This window comes from Galeopterus variegatus, unplaced genomic scaffold, assembly GCF_000696425.1.
Source record: "Galeopterus variegatus unplaced genomic scaffold, G_variegatus-3.0.2 Scaffold4605, whole genome shotgun sequence".
In the NCBI taxonomy this organism is placed as follows: Eukaryota; Metazoa; Chordata; class Mammalia; order Dermoptera; family Cynocephalidae; genus Galeopterus; species Galeopterus variegatus.
The window spans coordinates 67,624-88,465 of NW_007730716.1; the positions used below are offsets into that span (position 1 = coordinate 67,624).

Below are 20,842 nucleotides of genomic sequence, written 5' to 3' on the forward strand. Positions count from 1 at the left end.
GGGCGAGAGAGGGAGCGAGGCGAGGGGTGTGGTCCTCTCGCGTGAACTGTGGCGTCATCGGCGCGACGGCCCCGGAAGGAAGTCGCGTGCGGAGGGGTGTGGCGGTTTCTGCGGTTGCACGGGGTTCGGACGGGTACGGAGCGCCTGGAGGGACAGCCCGGTACGCGGCCCCCGCCCCTCGGTGCGCGCACGGGCCCGCTGGCTGTCCCCGCCGCAGTCGGCCCGCGGTCCTCCCGAGACCCCGCCCCGGCACCCCTCCCCGGCCCGCCCACCCCTGGAGCGAGAAACCTCCTTCGGTCCCGTCCCCTTCCCGCGAGCCCCTAGGCGGGACCGAGCGGAGGACCCTGTCTCGGAGGAGGGCGGGGAAGGGGCGCGAGGTGGGGCGGGAAGGGCGTCTGCAGAAGGGACGCAACTGCACATCGGTGGCCGGACGCTGCCGCGGTAAAATAAGCGCCTCGCAGGGACCTGCGCCCAGTTACCTGGGAGGCAGAACCCACGCCCTGCGAGGACGGGCCCGGGCACGCCCGGCTGAACTGTGCTCTCGGTCACCGTAGTTCTTCCAGATCCTTCCGTGCTCAGGAAATGAGTCTCTAGATCTGAACGCATTTGGACCCAGGTGTCCCAGAGTCGCCCCGCCTGGGGCACTCCCTTTCTAACCCAACCACGGACTTGGGGGCCTGTCAGGTGCAGAGTGCCCGAGTACGTGGGAGGCAGTGTGGCTCCAGTGTTGTTCAGAGCCCTCTCCCATTTAGGGCCAAAGGAGTAACGGGACGAAAGGCCAGAGACTCATGCGTTGGAATTCTGCTGGCAGCTGTCTCTGCCACTCCAGCCTCTGAAAGGAGTAAATAATGGTTTCCTTTGAGATGGCAGGCAATTAGGACTGGAAGGCTCTGACCAGAATTACATAGCCACAACTGCCTGTCATTTGACTTCCTGTGTAATTTGGGCCACTGTACTGCAGCTGCCTCTCTTCCCTTTTACTAGTATGAGAGGCTCCAGTGACAGCACATTGGTGTTCACAGGAAGAGAAAGCTGTATTCTAAAGCCTGCCCAGTTGGCATTGGTTCTCCCTTGGGCAAGGGCTGCATCTGGAGCCGCTGCCTCTTCAGTGCGGTGGGGAATATAATTCCAAAGTTAAGGAATGGGAATGTTGACCGAGAACAAGGACGAAATGAGTTATCGATCTAGCCTCCTGTTCATACTGCAACAGGCCGAGTATGAGTCCCTTCCAGGGAGTTCAGCTTGGTAAGGTACTCTCACTGTCCTAGCTTTTGTCCTGCACGTCGGACCACACACATTTTCCCATATCTTTTCCCTAGGATAAAGGTTCACTGATGGCTCAGTTGGGAGCAGTTGTGGCTGTGGCTTCCAGTTTCTTTTGTGCATCTCTCTTCTCAGCTGTGCACAAGATAGAAGAGGGACATATTGGGGTATATTACAGGTAAGGCAAAGACAGGTAGAAGCTTACAACTTACTGTTAAGTGGCTCTCTTTCCTAGTCACTGTCTAGCAGATTCTACTGAATGTCTTCATACTTTATTGAATAGAGGAGCCTTTTTAGATTGAGCTTTTATGTCAGTGACCATGGGATGCCGTGGATGGTGATTGATAAATGTGTACACAGATTTAGAAACAAAACCTGAAGGAAACCAGTGCTCCTCGCAGATAGACCCTGAAATATTCTCCTTTATCCCTCTGGGAATCTTGGCTCCACAGTACTAGGTTACTCTGCAGAAGCCAGCTGAATCCCAGTTCTTGATGGCAACTTGAGAAGATAGCCTTCTCTGCTAATTTGGGATACTCTCTTGAAATTAACATTGCAGGAAAATGAGCCTGCGGGTTGATTTATCTCAAGGCAAGCCTTGGGTTTGTAGTGTAACAATAAAGGAGCCCATTATGTCACTCTTTCTTTATTTGCTTGTTCTGTTTGTTTGTTTGTTTGTTTTAATTAAATTTGACTTCATAATATAAAGCAAAGTAACACTTGTAAATCTTGGGTCGCTTTCCGTTTAGTAACCTTCATGACCACATATTTTGCTTTAAGTCTTAATGAACTCCTTCTTATATGCGCCCTGTGATGCTTATTTCAGGATTGCCAATAGCAAAATTCTGATTGAGTTCCTTCTCTCTCCTTTAATTATTTCTCCCCACTGTCTGCTTACATGTTCTCCAAAAAGGCTTTTAATTTTATTATTTACATACAACTTGATTATAAAGATGACTATATTGCCAAATTATAAAGTGTACTTAAAATTATTCTTTTAGTTAGTCATGTCACTGGACTCCAACATTAGTGCAGTTAGTTAATAACTATATTACTGGATTTAACTGCCTTGATGGATTGCCACAAACTCAACAAATATGACAAAGTAAACCAGACTTCCTCTCTTAAGTATAGCCAGAGATTCTGCTGTCTATTGCACTTAGCCTGCATGCCTGTTTTTCTCATTGCAAAAGCTTCCTTTTATCAGGCTTCCTAGAATATTAGGGCCAAGTGAGAGGAAGAAAGGGATCTGTGGACATGGCTCTGGCACATGTCACCGAAGAGAAAGTTGGCCCACATGGTATTTTTCACTAGAGGTATCTACTAAAAAACCCCTTACTAACTGAACCTGCTTCTCTTTCTCTCCTCTGCAGAGGTGGTGCCCTGCTGACTTCCACCAGCGGCCCTGGTTTCCATCTCATGCTCCCTTTCATCACATCGTATAAGTCTGTGCAGGTATACTTGGCTTACGTGGTACAGTCAGATGACCACAAATTTGGGCTGTTGACTAGTACATGACTTGAAATTATTTAGCCATTGGATGAATTAAATGCTTTTTTAGAGACTGACACATATATATGTGTATATATATATATATGTGTGTGTGTGTGTGTATGTATATAGTATATCTGTACGTGTATGTATAAAGAATGAGGATCCATGGGCCATTTACTTTAGAGCTTTACTTGATTGTTGAAATAGCTGAATGGGGTCATTGACTTGGCCCATCAGCTCCAGCTAGGAATTATTTCTTCACTTCAAGACAAAGCCAGAGAAGAATCTGTTCTAAATATATAGAAAGAAAAGTCATGTGTGTCTGTGTGTTTTAAATCGCAGTCTACCATAAAAGATCAAAACAAAACATGGTATTTTTTTTTTAAAACATGGCTCTTATTTGAATTTGAGAAATGTGAACATAATTGGAGACGGGGGTTTTTGAACTGGACGAATGGAAATGACATCTAAAATAAGAGTAAGATTAGTTGTGACATCTATAGCTTGGCTAAGTTAGACTAGCCATCTTTGAAATATGCCCAGCTAAGAAAAATAAGTTTTCAAGAAGGACTTTTAAGCTGACCCAGGAAAACATCCTGGGATACCTCATAGGCATTTTCTCCGTAAGTTTCTTCTGCCATTTACCATGCTTTATGACTTTCAAAGTGCATTCAGTACCTTATCTCATTTGAGTCTCACAATCCTGAGAATGGGCCAAGCAGCTCTTACAGTCTGAGACAGGTTAAATAAGGAATCTGCTGTTTCAAAACTAGTAAATGGAAGAGGTAAAAGTAAACACAAGTTCTAAGACTTCTAATCCAGTGTATTTCTCACTAAACCATTATTACTCTACCTGTTCACTTACAGTGAAGCTGGAATAGGCACCTTTGCTTGGTTTAGAATCATACCCTGTAAGGAAGGAGGGTTAGGTGGGGTATTCATGTTTAATAAGGCAAAGCTCGACCCAAACAGTTATTCAAAGACAAGGGCATCTGGGATTCGGAAAAGTAAGTTACTTTGTTCGTTACTGCCCATCTTATAGCATTTAATGTTTCTTCTATTTCCAGACCACACTCCAGACAGATGAGGTGAAGAATGTACCTTGTGGAACTAGGTAAGGAACCCAGAATAGAGCTGTTAAGCCCAAATAAGTAAGAGACAGGTATCTGGCTATCTGCAGTAAGAGACGGTGAAAAGGGAGGCACCCGTTCTTAGTGATTTTACCAAATTTCCTGCCCACTAGCTAGCTCCCTATATTCTGATTTGACCAGGTGGTGGAATGAATAGAGAAAATCATAGAAGATTTGGTAGGGGTTGGAATGCCATAAGGAGAAGTTGTCACTTACTGTTTTATAAATGAGAATCCACTGAAGGTTTTTAGCAGATAAATGACATTATACAGGAAGACAACTTTAGCATAACTAATGGAGAATGTCTTCAAGGTAGAGAGATACCTTCAGGGTGGGAGATCCAAAGAGAACACTATTGTAGTGGTCCAGTTGAGAAGCCAAGAGGATATAAACTGGGATAGAGTAACAAAGTAAAGAATAACACAAAGAAACACTGCAAATCCAGAAGTGGAGCATCCCATAAGATAACCAGCCTGATCTCTTCACAAAGTCGCTGTATTTGGAGGGGTGTTGCATTGAAAAAGAGACAAGAGGCATAAACAAATGCAATGGTGAACCTTGATTAGAACCTAGTTTGAAAATAACAGCTATAAAAGACATGATGGGAACTGTATTAGTCTGCTCAGGTTGCCATAACAGAATACCACAGACTGAATGGCTTAAACAGCAGAAGTTTATTTTCTCACAGTTCTGGAGGTTCAAAGTCCAAGATCAGGGTGCCAGCAGGGGTAGTTTCTGTTTAGACTGCTCTTCCTGGCTTGCAGATGACCGCCTTCTTGCTGTGTCTTCACATGGTCTTTCCTGTGCATGTAGGAGGAGAGAGAAAGAGATCTCCGGTGTCTGTTCCTCTTATGTCCTGTTGGATGAGGGCCCCACCCTTATGACCTGTTTAACCTTTTCTTTTTTTTATTTTTTGGCAGCTGACCTATACAGGGATTGTAACCCATGGCCTTGATGTTGTAAGGTTGTACTCTAACCAACTGAGCTAACTGGCCAGACTCTTTACCTCCTTAACGGCCTTTCTTCCAGATGCAGTCACACTGGGGGTTAGGCCTTCAAACTTGGAATGAGAGTGGGGGGAGGTGTGCTCACACATCAGTTCATAACAGGAACTGTTGGGGAAATTTGAATAAGGACTGGGTATTAGATGATGTGAAGGAATTATTGCTAATTCTGTTAGGCTTGGTAATGATATGATTATTACTGGGCAATGCTTGCTGAAGTGTTAGGGAATAAAGTATCATAATTGCAACTTACTTTGAAATGTTCAGCAAAAAAAGAAAATAAATAAGGTAAAATGTTAATGTTGAATCTAAATTCAACATTCTTGGTATATGGGTGTTGTACTATTCTTTCAACTTTTCTGCATGTTTGAAATTTTTTTATAATGAACATTTGAAGGGAAAGGGAATGCTGAATTTAAATAAAGTGAAAACAGAGTGACCTTGTAAGTTCTGAAAACTTTTGACCTTCCTTAGTCTTTTTCCTGCAATAGATTGCTTTAATCAAAAGGCACTGCTGACTCAAAAGATATGAACTACTCTTTTCTTACTGGTACCCCATAAGTCTCACTTGTTTCTTCAAAGAGATATTTTTAGGAGGTATGATTTCTCAGGAAATTGTGTTGTTGCTATGGGCTCTGACAATCTCGCACTTGGAGACCCAAGATGCCTTGTCGCCTCCTGTGAACTCTTCTGCACCTCTTCTACCAAGTCACACGTCTTATGCCATCACCTTAGGAGACTGCACCATATTCCAGAGCTTGCTAATGACTTCTTTGTCCATTCTCCCTCCAATAGTGGTGGTGTGATGATCTACTTTGACAGAATTGAAGTGGTGAACTTCCTGGTTCCAAATGCAGGTATGTCCTCCAGTTTACCCTCATGACCACTTTACTTTCCCCAGCATGCCACCCCTGTGTCCGTCGCAGCACCTCAGGAAGGAAGGACTGCTATGTCTGAGAAAGCTTTGAGTCTTGCATTTTCTTATTCTGAACCCTCTCCTTCCCTCCCAGTGTATGACATAGTGAAAAACTATACTGCCGACTATGACAAGGCCCTCATCTTCAACAAGATCCACCACGAACTGAACCAGTTCTGCAGTGTACATACACTTCAAGAGGTCTACATCGAGCTATTTGGTAAGCAAGTCTCTCCTGATGCTTTAGCAGCCCTACTTCTCGCCGCTGCCTAATTCCGAGCTGCCCACATGGAGGTCAGGAAGTAGTAAAGAATCCAGTGCTCAGGCCTGCTCACAAAGGGAGTTCCTAGAAAATGTTGATGACATTGGAAGAAGATCCTTATGGTGGTCAAGCTTTGGCCACAGGAAAAACACTGGAATAAAGTATTCACTTCTGGCTGAATTAGAGGACTAGAATGGATATGTGTTTCCACTGTCCCTAGAACAGCATTCTATAATGAAGACAAGGTCAGTTCTAGAAGAACCCTAGAGATGATCCAGCCTAACATTCTCCTTTTAAAATAAGAGTATTGAGGCCCAAAGCGAGAAAGTCACAGAGACAGTTGCTAGTTGGTAGCAGAGCTGAAGCTAGAGCCTCCCTCTCCTGGCTCTCACTTAAGTACTCTTTCCATCGTGCCACACTGAATGAAGGGCACCCAGGAATGGGTGATGAGAATGGTACGGTTCACAGCTCATTCTGGAAGTAAGACAAGAACCACAGTTCCTAGAACCTTTGTGATTTTTTTTTTAACCCTGTACCTGTAGAGATGAATAGGAAAACACTTTAAACAAAAAAGATCCACTTAAGGATCTATCTAAGTAGATACCTTTTGTCCTTTTTACTTGGTCAAGAAGCCTGACTTCAGCAGCAAAGGAAGGGAAAATTTTAGTAACTGTTATAGCTCTTTTGTAGCATTCCGTTTAAACTTGCTGCTAGAAATTTTCTAGTAGCCAATATTAAATGAATTTTTCAACCAATAGTACAACTTTTCTTGATACTAGGACTGGACAGTGATTTTTCCGAGGAATTCTTATAAAAAGGACTCTAAGTGAGAACATTTTTTTATACTGTAGTTGATAGAAGGAATCACTGACATTTCCAGTGATCATAATTAAGCAAACAGCCTTTTGCACTGGTTAAGATTTGGAGAATTACCAGAATCACTTTTAACTTTTCTGCAGCAGAAAACAAATCTAAAGTCATTTTATCAGGTTTGTATTCTTTTGGGTTTGGATTTGGTGTGCTTCTAAGAAAAAATTGGTAAATTTGCCATTGATTTTTTTCTTACGTCAAACTAATAGAATTTTATACAATATTAATTTTCTCTCTAGCCATTGTTTTAGGATTTGTGCCATTAAATGAACATTTCAATGCATTTAGAACAACAAAAGACAAAGGATCTCTAACGTCTCTAAAGAGAAAATTAAAATACTAATTTTTTTTGCGTTAGAAAACTTCTTACAGATAAACTTTGAAGCTTAGTGAAGTATAGTTTCTTCTGCAGAAGAGCTGGGAAAATGTATTAGCTTTGAAGCTTTTTTCCTTTTAAATCATGGTCTTGCTGTCAAGCTCTGTCTTACCCAGAATCTATTTGTATCCATAAAGGAGAAACTCATGTCTCTAATCATGTTCCTTGAACTCAGAAAGTTCTTCTGTAGTTACCTCCTCCCAGGATCTCACAGCCCTGACTTTAAACATAATTGTCATCACCTCATACTCTACTATATCCTCTTTGCCCATTTTCTAAAAACATTATCTAATACTTGTTCAGAAGTTTACCTGAAGAATTTCTTTGTGTTTACTTAGTAACATAACTTAATTGTCATTTATCAGCATTACCGTAACATACAAACAACAACATCTCACAAAATACTTCTTCCAGATTTTCCCAGGAAGTTACTAGTGCAGGGCCACAGGTTTCTACCTCCACTCAGATATAATTTAGTCTGATAAATGGCTATGTTATTAACTTATGGAGGGTACAGGCCATCTTACTTAAGCTTTGGTTGGTATTCTGTTTAAAATACAAAATACGAAATGTAATATTATTTCTAGTTGGCAGGTGGTTAGACCCATAGCAGGTGGGGGGAGCTAACTTTATGGCATTTCCTCCTCAGTGCAAAGATGCTGCAAGAGCATATCTGGTATGCAGAAATATAACAATCCCTTTCTTACTGATAGGACAGTTGAAGAAAGTACTGTTTTAAAATTCCAACAGTCAAAGCTCAGTAATCAAAAGGTTCATTATTTTGGCAACTAGCTAACTTCCATGCCCTCAGCTTTGACATCTATAAAAGGAAGGAGACTTGCTATTTCTCAGAGGCTCTTATTTGGGCACAGGTGACCAAGAAATGGCCACTTAAAGCAGATGGCAGCTGACAATACAGGAGGTGATTCAATTTAGAAGTCCCAGGCTGGTTTCATTGAATCTTTTTCTCTGACCCCTTCCAGAATCTTATTGAGGATCTCATGGACAAAAGGCAGGGAAGAGGGCTATAAAACTCTGCAAAGGCCCAGGCCAGAGAAGGCAGCTTGGGGGCTGCTGTTCTGAGATCGCAGCTGGAAAGGGGAGTCAGTTGTAGCTCTTCTTGCACTTGTCTGTAAAGAAACTCACATGTGACTTCCAGACAAAGGAATCAGGACCAAAGCAAACAGCACATCAAAAGACTTGGGCTCGTTTCCAGAACTATAAATTTTAATTTTCCCCTTGTGTTGTCTGATGGAGTTCTTAACAGAAACAGTCTTCTTTGGGTCTCTCCTTGACATCAGAGTCTGTATTTCTTTTAGAAACTTCTAAAATTACTAGATTTAATATACTCAGCTCTTTTCAAAAGACCTATCATGGCTCTTCTACCATCCTTCATGAGAACTGTGAGCTTCCCTTCTCTTTTGCTCCTATTATCTAGGGAAAGACTGCTGCCTGACTTTCAAGAAACATGTTAGAATTGTTTTTGTTGTTTTGGTTTTTCTTTTAAGCTCATTTCCCCTATAGGTCATGGTTGATATTTTCAATAACAGAAGTGATTTTATCTTGAGAAGAAGGAAGCTCTCACATTTAGCTTATGTAGAGGGCTGCTTAGGCAGGCTGCTCCAAAAGGCGTGTAGAGGATCTTTAGATTCCTGGATTTTGACAAGTACACTACGCTGGGAAGACCTTTTGCCTGTAAGGTGCATCCTTGAGCTGGTGTTTTAGCTTGTATTCTACCCGTATACTGTCCTACCTTCTGTCTAGAAAGTATAACAACTCCTTTTCTGTGTCTCTCTTGATTCCAGATCAGATTGATGAGAATCTCAAACTGGCTTTGCAACAGGACCTGACCACCATGGCTCCTGGGCTTGTCATCCAAGTAAGCATCGTCACAGTAGGCAAGTCCCCCTCTGATATTGCATCCCCTCTTCCAAGGGGTGTCATTTCTTCCAGGGAGATCAGGGACCAGTGGGAGGTGGGAACTGCTTGTGTCCCTCACCACCCTCACTTTCCCGTCAGTTGCTATTTTTATCCTTCTCCAGGCTGTGCGGGTGACAAAGCCCAATATACCTGAGGCGATCCGCAGAAACTACGAGCTGATGTGAGTATACTCTGTGCCTAAGCTGTGACCACCACTCTCCCTCCGCCCACCGCATCCCATCTCCGAGCTAACTGAAGCTGTGCCCAGCTTTTCGGTTATTCCCTTTCTTCTTTGTTACAGCCTATTGCACTGTAAGATCGGGCAGGCACAAAAGGACTGTCTCCAGGGCTCCTGAACTGTGATTGAGAACCACAGGAGAAACCTTTAAGAGCAGCGGTGCTTTTAAAAGGGCCAGGGGGCCTTGTTTACGTTCAATGGCTCATGCCAAAGGTAGAGAGAGGAGGGAAGGAGGAGTAAGTGGATAGACAGGTTTTACCAATGTAAGTTATGTTTTCTTTCCCACAAATGAGTTTTTTGGAGGAGAAGGGGAGCCATGATGTTTTCTGCAACAGATCAGCTTTTACCTGGGCCATTGAACAGCAGAAGAGATTGACTCTCAGGGGACAGTGAAGTTCCTCAGAAGCTCCTCTGTAGTGGCCTCACCGCTGCATACTTTTTCCCCTTCAGGGAAAGCGAGAAGACAAAGCTCCTTATTGCAGCCCAGAAACAGAAGGTGGTGGAGAAGGAAGCCGAGACAGAGCGGAAGAAGGCCCTCATTGGTCTGCATGTGGTTCTGTGATCCCCTTTCAGGGCAGAAGGGCTGGGGGTGGTGGGGAGATGCAAGAAAGACTCAGAAGCAGAGTTGAAATTGTCAGGTGATGGCTGGCAGTAATGAGTTTTGAGTTTCCACATATCTCTTAAATGAAAGGAGCCCTTCCTGTTGATCCGTAATTCATAATTACTGAGCACTGACTGGGAGCCATGTACCTTTCTAAGCACTTACTATGTGAATCAGCTCAACCCTTAAACCACCATGTGAGGCAGGTACTATCATTAATCTCATTTTATTGACCTGAAGCCCAGAGGTTCAGTGGCATACCCAAGGTTACGTGGAAAGTAGTGATGGAACTGGGGTTCGAATCCAGGACTCTGGCTCCAGAACCTGTGTTCCTAATCACTACACTATCTGACCAACAACCAACCTGACTGCTTCGCACGGTGAAGTGCCAGGGAGAAATGTATTAGTTCCTTACTCCTTAAAATATTCCTTTGGGAGAAGTACGCTTGTGGCGTAGGAGAGAAGTTAAGGCTTGTTCCTCGCCTCTTTCGGGCCTAGATCTCCTCAGGTACTGTTGTGAGCTGGTGGTTTGGTGCTGGGCTCACTGCTGCGTTCCATTTTTGCCCACATGTGCCTGTCATGGCTGCCCTCTGGGGCAGGGGCTCTCCATCTGAGCTCACCCAGTCTTGTGCGTCAGGGCACTCAGACCAGGTAAAAGGTGAGATGAGTCAGACTTTTGAAATATTTAAGTCCTTTTCCAACTTCATTTCTTCAGAGGCAGAAAAAGTAGCTCAGGTTGCAGAAATCACCTATGGGCAGAAAGTGATGGAGAAGGAGACTGAGAAGAAGATTTCGGAAATTGAAGGTGAGCATAAGTGATGTCAATGTCTGAGTTTCCTCAGACCCCTCTTTGTGGCAAGTGGGTGGAAGGGTCGTTTCCTTTGCTCTTCAGTCTCTGTTCTAAGATGTCATGCTTTCTCTGAAACGTCAGCTTTTCTCTGTGCCTAGACTTGAGTTTTGAGGCTAGCACCAGTTTTCTACTTCAGAGAGCATTCATTCATTCATTCAGCAAGTGTTGGCTGAGTGCCATCATGTGCTAAGCATTTTGTTAGACATCAAGAAAGGAGAATCACATAGTCCCTGCTGTCTTGGAGTTCACAGTTGAGAGGGGCCTCGGAGCATTGCGAGTAAACCAGGAAGCGAGGCAAAAAGACCAGTGCTCTCCCTCGTGTCTTCGCTATGTCCTCCTCAAAAGTCAGCACTGTTTTTTTGGTCTTGAAGGCTCTCAAAGTGCATGTAGATATAAAGTTGGGTTTGAAATAAACACTTCTTTAGCACCAATGACACTGGAGCTCGAGAGAAATGTTTTCTTTGCTGGCTTTTCTGAACATCATTCACCTTCAGTTCCTCCTCCTAAGCCCTCACCTCCGTCCCACCACCCACCTTTCACTTCATGTGGTGCCTTATGTCAAGCAAATTCCAGGACCAAAATGGGACCTCAAGATCCAGCTTCAGTCTACAGTGTTATGTCCAGTTATACTCATTATGAGGCCTGTCAGGCTTTGCAGGGTCCCATTGAGGAGCCAGTTAGGACTTCACAGATCAGCAGCTCCTCATTAGGGAGCTCTTAGCAAAACAACACACTTTTATTTCTTATAAATACCTGTCATCAGGTGCTAAGGTCAGTTGAGTCAGCCACATGGCAGCCAGAACCCCAGCCAGACTGCAGGCTCTTTCCACCCAGGGTCACTCCGAGGGCATGCGGTAAGAATGCCCTCACCACCCACAGACTGACCTTTCTCCCCAGGCATCTTGCTACAAATATTATTCACATGAAGCTGTCCTCATTTTCAAGGCAAGGGAGTAAATATCAAAAATTTTACATCAACTTGACAGAAAGCTGGTCTCAGTTGATGAGGGAAGTATATTGTTTTCATAATGGAATTAAATAGTTCTTAATCCAAACAAGTGTTGGTCTGGACCATGGCTGCAGTTCTGTCTTAGGATTGTGCCAGCTTAATCACTGTTAATTAGGACCTTTTTGAAATGATTGATAGAAATAAAAGGGAAACAAAGATGGAGAGGGACTGATTTATATTATGTTTAAGGTATGCAGTTTTAGTTATGGTATTTACTATGTTTTAGTTTCTGGATCCATCCCTGGCCATATTCAGAGCCTCCTTTGGGCTTCTCTTGCTTCTGCTGCATAGCACAAGAAGCATGAGGTGGAGCGCTCTGGAACTGGAGCTTGAGGCAGGTCCCACCGCTTGCTTCACTTTTGTGGAGCTCCAAAAGGAGTAAGCGTGTAGAGTAGGCAGTGTCTCTCAGTAACAGTGCTTGCTTTCCAGAATGCTGTCCAAATGTATGTTTGGGGGCACAGCAGTAGACTTGCTTATAACTCATCCCCATCATAGGGAGATGGTTTCAAAGCATTTTTTCATCTTAGTTGATCCTTACAACAACTTGTACAATAGGATAAAATGCCTTTCTCCTAGGAAACCAAAGCACAGAGGGAAAAAAGCAGTCTCCCCAAGGTCACAGAGACAGTCAGGGGAGGAGTTACAGGGACCAGCCTATCGCCTGGTCTAGCCTCTGACTTCCTGCAGAACACGTGGGTTTTGCACCTCGTCCAGCTCACTGCTCTCTTCCCTGCTCAGATGCCGCGTTTCTGGCCCGGGAGAAGGCAAAGGCTGATGCCGAGTGCTACACTGCTATGAAGATAGCCGAAGCCAACAAGGTACAGCCAGCACAGCCTGACGGCAGGTGTCTTTGGGTTTGGTTTTATATTGCTTGAGAGTTCCCAATGTTGAATGGCCACCACCATCCAAAGCCCCTCGTGGCTAGAACTGAGGATTCCCGTGCTGTGTGGGACAGGTTCTTCCCTTCTCCTGAGCAGTGCCTTTATAGAAGTATAGTTTCTTTGTTAACCAGGGAAACTTCTAAAACTCTTGTAACTCTGTCTTGAAGGTCTGAGATTACTTTCTCTTAGAGAAATGCTTACCCTGTTCCTAAGGAAACGGTGAGACGTGAATAGTAGAGGGGCCATATTTCTTGAACAGAGGCCTTCTCTATATGGAAATTGAAGGGGTACCACCCAAGATTTTCTCTAATATGGTTCCACCTAAGTCTTCTTTACTTTTTTTACACAGCTGAAGCTGACCCCTGAATATCTGCAGCTGATGAAGTACAAGGCCATTGCTTCCAACAGCAAGATTTACTTTGGCAAAGACATCCCTAACATGTTCATGGACTCTGCGGGCAGTCTGGGCAAGCAGTTTGAGGGGCTAGTTGACAAGCTAAGCTTTGGCTTAGAAGATGAGCCCTTGGAGGTGGCCACTAAGGAGAATTGAAAAACAAATGTATACAACCTCAGATGACACTTAAAGAGATCTTTATTTTTTAAGGTGAATCAGAATGCTCCTCTCTCCCACACTACCTTCTCTGACTCTCTTCGAGTTACTGTGGTGAAAAAGAAGAAATGGACTTAAATCTATTCCCCTTCCTGGGAGGGCAGGGCAGGGATTGATGATTTGGGGTTTTATTCAGGTAAGTAGATTGCTTATGATAAGATTTGTAAACCATGGATTTGACCTTCGACCTCCAGGCACTGATTTTGTCCCTTTAAAGCTGGCTTAATTAGAGATGCTATCATTAAGGAGTGGGAGCAGTGCAGGGTGTTGCCTCCAGATGGTTTGACTTCCCTTATTTGAGAAAATGCAGTCCACTGTTCTCACCCCTGCCTCCAAGGTGGGAGATGCCCGTGGGAGAGGCCAGCAACTGAGCAAATACATGCTTGAAGTTTGCAGCAGAGCCATAGAGAAACAGCTGCAGAGAATGTTGGACTTCCCTGGTGGTTTTGTCAGTGCATGTGCGAGTTATTTCGGAGGCCTACTCTTTTGAGCCCTCATAAAGAAGAACTGGTGCTAGGTTTTACAAGATTTTCTATATACCATGTTCCTTGCCCTAGGGCTCAAAGAGTGGTGGTTTCTGACTCTGTTTCCACAGTCAGAGCTTGGTCATCACCACACAATTCTTTTTGAAACTTTTCACCTATTCTGTGATTTGGTTTTTTCTTCCCAAATAATCTGTTCATTGGTTCCACTCAGCACGAAGAAGACAGGAACAGACAACTGAAGTGTCTTAATAGCTGCTGAAGTGGGATCATTATATCTATTAGCTACTGCAGTACCTGCTTAGCAGATTATGTATGTACCTTGAGATCAAGTGTCTTTTTATTGTTGTGGAGATTCTACATTGAAAAGCTCTTACATGGTGTATGGAGGGGGAGGAAGAGTCAGCCAAGAGATTTCTTGGTCTTAATGCCTATGGCTTGTGCTGGGAGCTTGTCTGACATAGTGATAAAAGGGAGCCTATTCTCTAAATAGCATGTGTTTTTAAATCCAGGGCTCCAGGTGGCTACACAGGGGTCAGACTGAATGCTAACCCTCCAGAGACAGCTGTGTGGATGCAAGTCAGAGTTCATGCCAAGTCCCTGGGTTGGACTGGCTGTGTCAAAATCTGTTCAGAATGTTTTCTTTTTCATAAATAGTTAGAAAAGTTTAGAGTCACCCTGGGAGATTTGGGATGGGGAGAGACAACGAAACAGAGGTTTTTTTTATAGCCTGAAATTGGGGTGGAGGGTGGGGGATGTAATCTATACAGCCCATGCATTGTGCACAGGTTTCTTATGTGGAGGGCAACTATCTAGGGTTCACTCACAAGCTCACTGGTACCCTCCATGACCAGCTCTAGGTTAGGAGTCAGCCATACTATTAGCTGCCACCCCCAAAACTCCTACTGTACCTCTCTTCCCTAGGTGAATGCTGTGAATGATACTTGCTGGCACCAAGCCTCACCTCACTTTTGGTTCCATGCCCAGACTTCTAGTTTACTGAATGGTCCCAGAACTCGGGCCAACTTGCTCCTCAGTAACATCAGGCTTGTCAGGAGTTTGGGGAGCATTCAGCCTGCCTGGAAAGATAGAAAGTGTTAACTCCCCTTCAAATGTTGCCCTTCTCTGTTCTAACTCCTGGGATTTAGAATTCTCAAACATCTGGTCCTGGTCACACTTCGTGCAGGTAGCAAAATGTTCCTGGGAGTGACAGATTTTAATGTGCTCAAAAGTCTTTGCAGAAGATCTCCTAAGACCTGCACAGGATAAATATTAAAATACATTCATCTTCCTCCCATTTCAATGCTAATAATCACTTGTAAGGAGCAACATGACACACCCAGTATGCCCTATTCACATATATGTCTGCTCCTTTTACTCTGAGCTCTTGCTGCCTGGGCCTCAGAAAACAACACTTCACTATAATGGATTCAGGAGCAGGGATATCTTAGCCTCTCTAAATAGCATGCTTTGCTCAGGATCTTAACTTGAAAGCCTCTCTGGTACTGACACCCTGTGAGAGCCTCAATAGAATAAAGTCCTGATGCAACTGCCCCCCCCCCAATGTTAATGTCACTCTGTCTTTAAACAAAAAATATATTGTCATACCCATTAGCATAAATCCTATGGTTGTCTGTACCCATCTGAACAGTAAAATCATGGAAGTCAGCTGTTTCCTTAGCATGGGACAACTAACCCATCTGTCTGTGTGACTGTTTTTTTAACACTAGAAAATCTGATCTTAAAACATTTGAATTCTAAGCATGTAAAATGTGAGAGCCTGCAATTTTGTAGGCAGTGGAGTGATGGCTGCTATTTATAAATGGAACTTCTATCAAAATAGGTAACTGTTTATAAAATTCAGTTTTTGTAGGATTTTCCAAGGAAAAGTCACCTTGGTTGAATGTTTCTTATTCATTAAACTTTATAGAAGCGATTCATATTCAGTACTGTTTTAATCACTTTTTTTAATATAGGGACAGAATGTCTGCAAGGAAACCAAAGTTTGTTAATAATTTTTATATAACTAAAAAAAAATAGATTCAGAAGGATCTGTGATCATATTAAGTTGGGACAGGAGTTGGGGTAAATCACTGAGAGAATCTTAGCAATGTAGTGATCCAAAAAAAGGAGATGTTTTATAAATGACCTGTAGCAGTTTCTGTGGGTCTGTGTATCTTTGAACACTGATAATTTTACCATTCAAAAAGTAAATAGTGCAAGTAAGGTGGTCGTATTTATTGCCTTAATTGTCTATTTAAGTTTGATTGAAGATAAACTGTATCTTGGCTAGTGGCTACTCTGTCTATGAACTTAACCACTACTTCTTTAGTCCTATTCAGTAGGGTTCTAGCCACTGTTTTTGTTGTTTCCCATAAAAGAGGTAACAGCCAGTCATATTGTTTGTATTTCCATTCCTTTTTATTTTTGCTTTTGTGTAGCCTGGTGATTGAATAATCCAACGAATTCTACTTTGAAAGAGCCCTGAGGGCTTAATGACCCCCTTTGTAAGTGAGAAGTCATTCTTGTCATTTTAATCATTCGATAAGTGATACTGCTGGATTAACTGCCTTGGGTTGACAGCTGGAGGAGTTGTTTTGGACCACACTAAAAGTCTCCTTGAATTTATGTCTTAGTTTTATTTTCAGTTCTGCTAAATAAAATGAGTCTGCATTTACTTTTTTATTAAAGTGAAATTTAGCAGTAGCTAATATTAGGATAGGTGAAATAAAGAAATTAAAAAATCCCTGACTAGTGAGTTAAGTAGATTTCCCTCAAAATATATTCAGAAGAAAATCTGTCCCCATTATCAACATAGAAACAATAAACTAATTTGTGAGCATGGCATAATTCTTGGTAGGTGCTCTAGAGATTTATCATATTAAAGAATTCATACATTACTGCATTTCTGCTCTAAAGGGCAGAGATATTTTCAATTGACCCAAAATTCATTTTGATGCCAATTCAGTGGGAAAGACCCAGTCTCTGCTCTGGTAAGTTTCCCAATCTATCATTGCCAGGTAAAATACAGGGTACTCAGTTAAATGTGAATTTCAGATAAACAACACATAATTTTTAGTACAGATATGTTCCAGGTATTCCACGAGACCTACCTGTATTAAAAAAGGTATTTGTTATTTATCTGAAATTCACATTTAGCTGGGTATTGTGTATTTTTTGCCAACTCTGACAATCCTAGCCCAGGCTTTCACAGGTTTTTAATGGTGCTCCCAGTCTTTCTCTATTGGTCTGTGAGAGCCTGCCACACATGTAATATGAACTTAAAATTGAATAGGTAGTTACTAGAGTTAGACTGCCAAGGTTCAAATCCCTGCTCTACCACTTCCTGGGTGTGTGGTCTTGAATAAGTTTTTTTAACCTCTCTAAGCCTCAGTTTCTTCATCTATAAAATTGGTTGAGTGGAATATATGAAATAAGGGTTGTAGCAGTGTGGTTGGCATGTGTAAGCATTCAAAAATAACTTACTTTCAATCATTTGGAAAAACAGGCTAGAAAGCACACAACTATTAAGTGGGTACCACTTAAGTCAAACAAAGGGGAAGTAGTAGAATAAGATTACAAAGAGGACAGCACATAAAGGTGAAGGGAGCATCACCGCAACGCATCCAAGATGATACTGAAAATGCACACCTCTACAGAAATGCAGCATGTAGAAAATAAGCTGGTTTGGCCCGTTGAGAGGAATTTTCCAGTTCCGGGATCCAATTTAAAAAAAAAAAATTCTTAAAGAGGCTAGAAAAACAACAACAAAAAAAGTAGTTAAAAAATAAAGCTCATGGGTTGACTCCAGAAAAGGCAGAAGGGATTTTTAACAACTTCACATTTATAAAAGTTGTGTAATGGTCAGCTAGTTCCTCAGGGACCAAAGAAGAGGAAATTAATTAGCTTGAAGAATGGAGGATTTTAAAAGAATTCACTTAAGGCTGGCTAAAGTTTGAAATGGGGAGAAGTAATCTGCAAATAGAAAATAAATAAATCCCCATGAATTAGCATGGGTAACATTTTCTTCTCTCATGGTCTTCAGAAATTGGGAAGATCCAGGGCCGGCCAGTGGCTCACTCGGGAGAGTGTGCTGCTGATAACACCAAGGCCATGGGTTCGGATCCTATATAGGGATGGCGGGTTAGCTCACTGGCTGAGCGTGGTGCTGACAACACCAAGTCAAGGGTTAAGATCCCCTTACCGGTCAGCCTTTTAAAAAGAAAAAGAAATTGGGAAGATTCTGTGCTATCTGGGATGGTTTACGTGTCATTCTTTCTCTTCAAAAGATCAAATGATCTCTAAAGGTCCTCTGCAGGTCTAGGGTCTAGAATCTATATTGCTATTTTAATCTGTATTGCAAGTGCGGCAGCATGTTTGCAGAGGGATTGCTGTGATGGGCTATTCTACACGAATTCATTTAAACTGGTTCATGGGCATTATTTCTGTTTCTCTTCAGACCCAAGTAACCAGGCAACAGTAACTTTCTATTATTTTATCTTTTCTTTATCCCCCCAAAAGAATTAGTGTAAGCTCAGAAGGAAACAATTTTAAAATCCAAACATGTTCTTCTCATAATTCAGGGCCGTAGACTATGGAGGTGAATGTTTCAAAAGCTTGCTGGCATTTACGGTGAGTTAGTAGACTAGGTTTTAGATTGTTTATCAGATGTTCCTCTGGGTACTTGGCTTTTTAATCTTTCCCTTGGAGCAATTTAAAGACAATTATTGGTGATGCAGTGATTCTGGACTTGCATTTTTCGAGGATTAGGTAGTAGGGGAAGATGAAAGGTTAAATTGGATGGTTGATGTTCTAGGAAGAGGAAGTGAAGAAACTAAAGAAAATAAGGAGACAAATAAGTGGAATAAAAATAATTTAAAAGCAGAATTAAGTAGTAAAGAAATTGGTATATGAAATGTTAGTGGACTGGGGTCACCATGATCTTTTTGTCCCTACTCCATTTTCATAAGATCATAGAATGTTAGAGATAAAAATCTTAGAAGTAGAACCACAATAAAACCTTTCTTACTCATCCTGGTCTCCCCCAAGTTTCCTTTATGGGAGTAATGCCTCAATAAATGTTTATTGAATGGATAAAGGCATAGGGGGATGACCTTGCTGTTCTAAGAGAGACCTGATCTATTAAATGGAAATACAGCTACTTGTCATAGTGACCTGGATTACTATCACCTGGGTTATACATTCCCTACCTGTAGGAGGTATTTGTGGTTTTTAAAATGTTTTCCAAATAGCATGTCACTTGAAGTATTTCGTGCTCACCCAAGCCTTCCTCTACACATCCCTTCACCTTGATCCCCTTTGTTCCTACCCCCACTTACTGCCGGCTAGGCTCCTTCCAGCTGCGTACCTCTACAGCAAACACCTATTATGCTCATACCATGAAGGGCTGTTGTTCAGGTCATTTTAAAATTTTTATCACTTTGGTTGTTGTAGTAGAAATGTTTTTGTGTTTTTTTTTTTAACACAATTTCTCCTAATGTCTTTGGCAATCGTAGTTTACAGATAACCCAGTTATGTGAACCATGGTAAATGACCAGAGACTCCCCAAAATGAAGTCCCTTATTGCCAGGACCCGAGGTCCTGCTCAAAGTGATATTCCCAGAGCATAAAATGTGAAATTCCATGTCTATTCCTGGAATCTGGGAAAAGGAATGAGGAGGTATTTGCCTCTTCTTTCCAGAAGACACTAAACCCAGCCACCTCCAGACAAAACCTGGAGAACAAACTCTATCCTTTTCTCCAATATAAAGGCATCCCGCTTCATTAATTTGAATTAACGTTTGAGAATCTTTCAACAGTAATTGCAGCCAAAAGTGCTTTCCTTAACCAAGTAGGTCTCTCTCTGCTCGCCCATAGCCCCTCCTCCTGTCATGGGCCGCATGACGGCGTTTCAGTCAGTGAGAGGCCTCAGCACAGAGCCTAGGTGTGGAGTCTTCGGCGGCACGTGTGCTCCACGTGTGCACACGCGCTGCTCCACAGCTACCGCTCTGCCTTTCTCGGGAGGACGCTCGTCGCTGGAGCTGCCTGGCTGCATGTCACCATCTGCTGTTACACGGAGGACTCTGTTCGTCTCCGTTGTCCGGCGCCGCACCACGTGTTTGACCCTCCTGCCCTCAGCGCTGGACATAAAGTCTCAAGAACCGGACGGAGCGTGCGCTGAGCTCAGGCCAGACCACGGGCTGCGCCGTCGCTGATCTGAGGGGCCTGACAGACTGAAGGGCGGGCGGCACGAACGGCCTGCGCGCTCCGGCTCCGCACTAGGCCGGGCTTCAGGAACCGAGAGCCGAGAAAACGTCCCACGTAGCTTTTCCGCTGCGTGCGTGCTGAAATCGCACTTTGAATATTATTGGGCTAAATAAAATATTAGGGTTTTTTTACTTTTTAAATGCCTATCAGAAATTTTTAAATTACGGATCTGTGGGTCGCGATATATGTCCATTGGACGGTACTTGTCTAAAGGGTGACAAAAAGAGCCGTACTTGTGCACCACGCCATGTCTCCAGCGAGCGTTTTCTCCCACACCTCCAAACGGTTCCTCACAACCACCGTCTGACGTAGTAAAAGCCACGCCTCCGCCCCAGCAACTTCTAAGCCCGATCCCTGCGCCCACAAATTTGAGTTCACAGCTCTGAGGGCCGGCGACGGGCCAGTCTCGCCAGGCGTTTTAAGAGAGAACAGGACCGCGACGACAGGCCGCACTGTGCGCCACAGATAAGCCCCCCGGGACGACACCGCGCACGGTCCCGCTGCCAGCCCGCTTCCGCCGCTCCCGGGGGCGACCTCCCCAAGATGGCCGCCGCCGAGGGATGGCGCCGCCCCGCGCTGCCGGGTGTCGATTGGGTGCGACGGTTCGGCGGGGAGCGGTGATTGGGCCTCACGTCGTGAGTGGGCGGGACCGGAAGGTGGTCTCCGCTC

General features: G+C 43.4%; 1 protein-coding gene across 4 annotated transcripts; it reads left to right on the forward strand.

The window, feature by feature from the left end:
- The first annotated feature begins 94 nt into the window (after nt 1-94).
- On the forward strand, nt 95-20,313 carry ERLIN2 (ER lipid raft associated 2). 4 transcript variants are annotated; one of them, XM_008587949.1, is made up of 13 exons: nt 98-160; nt 1,320-1,441; nt 2,637-2,718; nt 3,825-3,871; nt 5,687-5,748; nt 5,902-6,027; nt 9,121-9,194; nt 9,358-9,416; nt 9,924-10,015; nt 10,790-10,879; nt 12,672-12,751; nt 13,164-13,373; nt 19,784-20,313. In XM_008587949.1, the coding sequence occupies exons 2-12, from the start codon at nt 1,335-1,337 to the stop codon at nt 13,362-13,364; spliced, it is 1,020 nt and encodes a 339-aa protein (XP_008586171.1). In that variant the 5' UTR covers nt 98-160; nt 1,320-1,334; the 3' UTR covers nt 13,365-13,373; nt 19,784-20,313. The 4 variants fall into 4 exon arrangements, with proteins under 4 accessions (XP_008586169.1, XP_008586171.1, XP_008586172.1 ...); XM_008587947.1 differs by lacking the exon at nt 19,784-20,313 and having other exon boundaries at nt 95-160; nt 13,164-16,583; XM_008587948.1 differs by lacking the exons at nt 98-160; nt 19,784-20,313 and adding an exon at nt 378-441 and having other exon boundaries at nt 13,164-16,583.
- Nucleotides 20,314-20,842: the final 529 nt, after the last annotated feature.

Bases quoted from the DNA above. Each gene is read 5' to 3' on its own strand.
- ERLIN2 (XM_008587947.1), top strand. From the start codon at position 1,335: ATGGCTCAGTTGGGAGCAGTTGTGGCTGTGGCTTCCAGTTTCTTTTGT. The intron at 6,028-9,120 runs GTAAGCAAGTCT...TCTTGATTCCAG, and splicing joins GGTCTACATCGAGCTATTTG to ATCAGATTGATGAGAATCTC. The intron at 9,195-9,357 runs GTAAGCATCGTC...ATCCTTCTCCAG, and splicing joins CTCCTGGGCTTGTCATCCAA to GCTGTGCGGGTGACAAAGCC.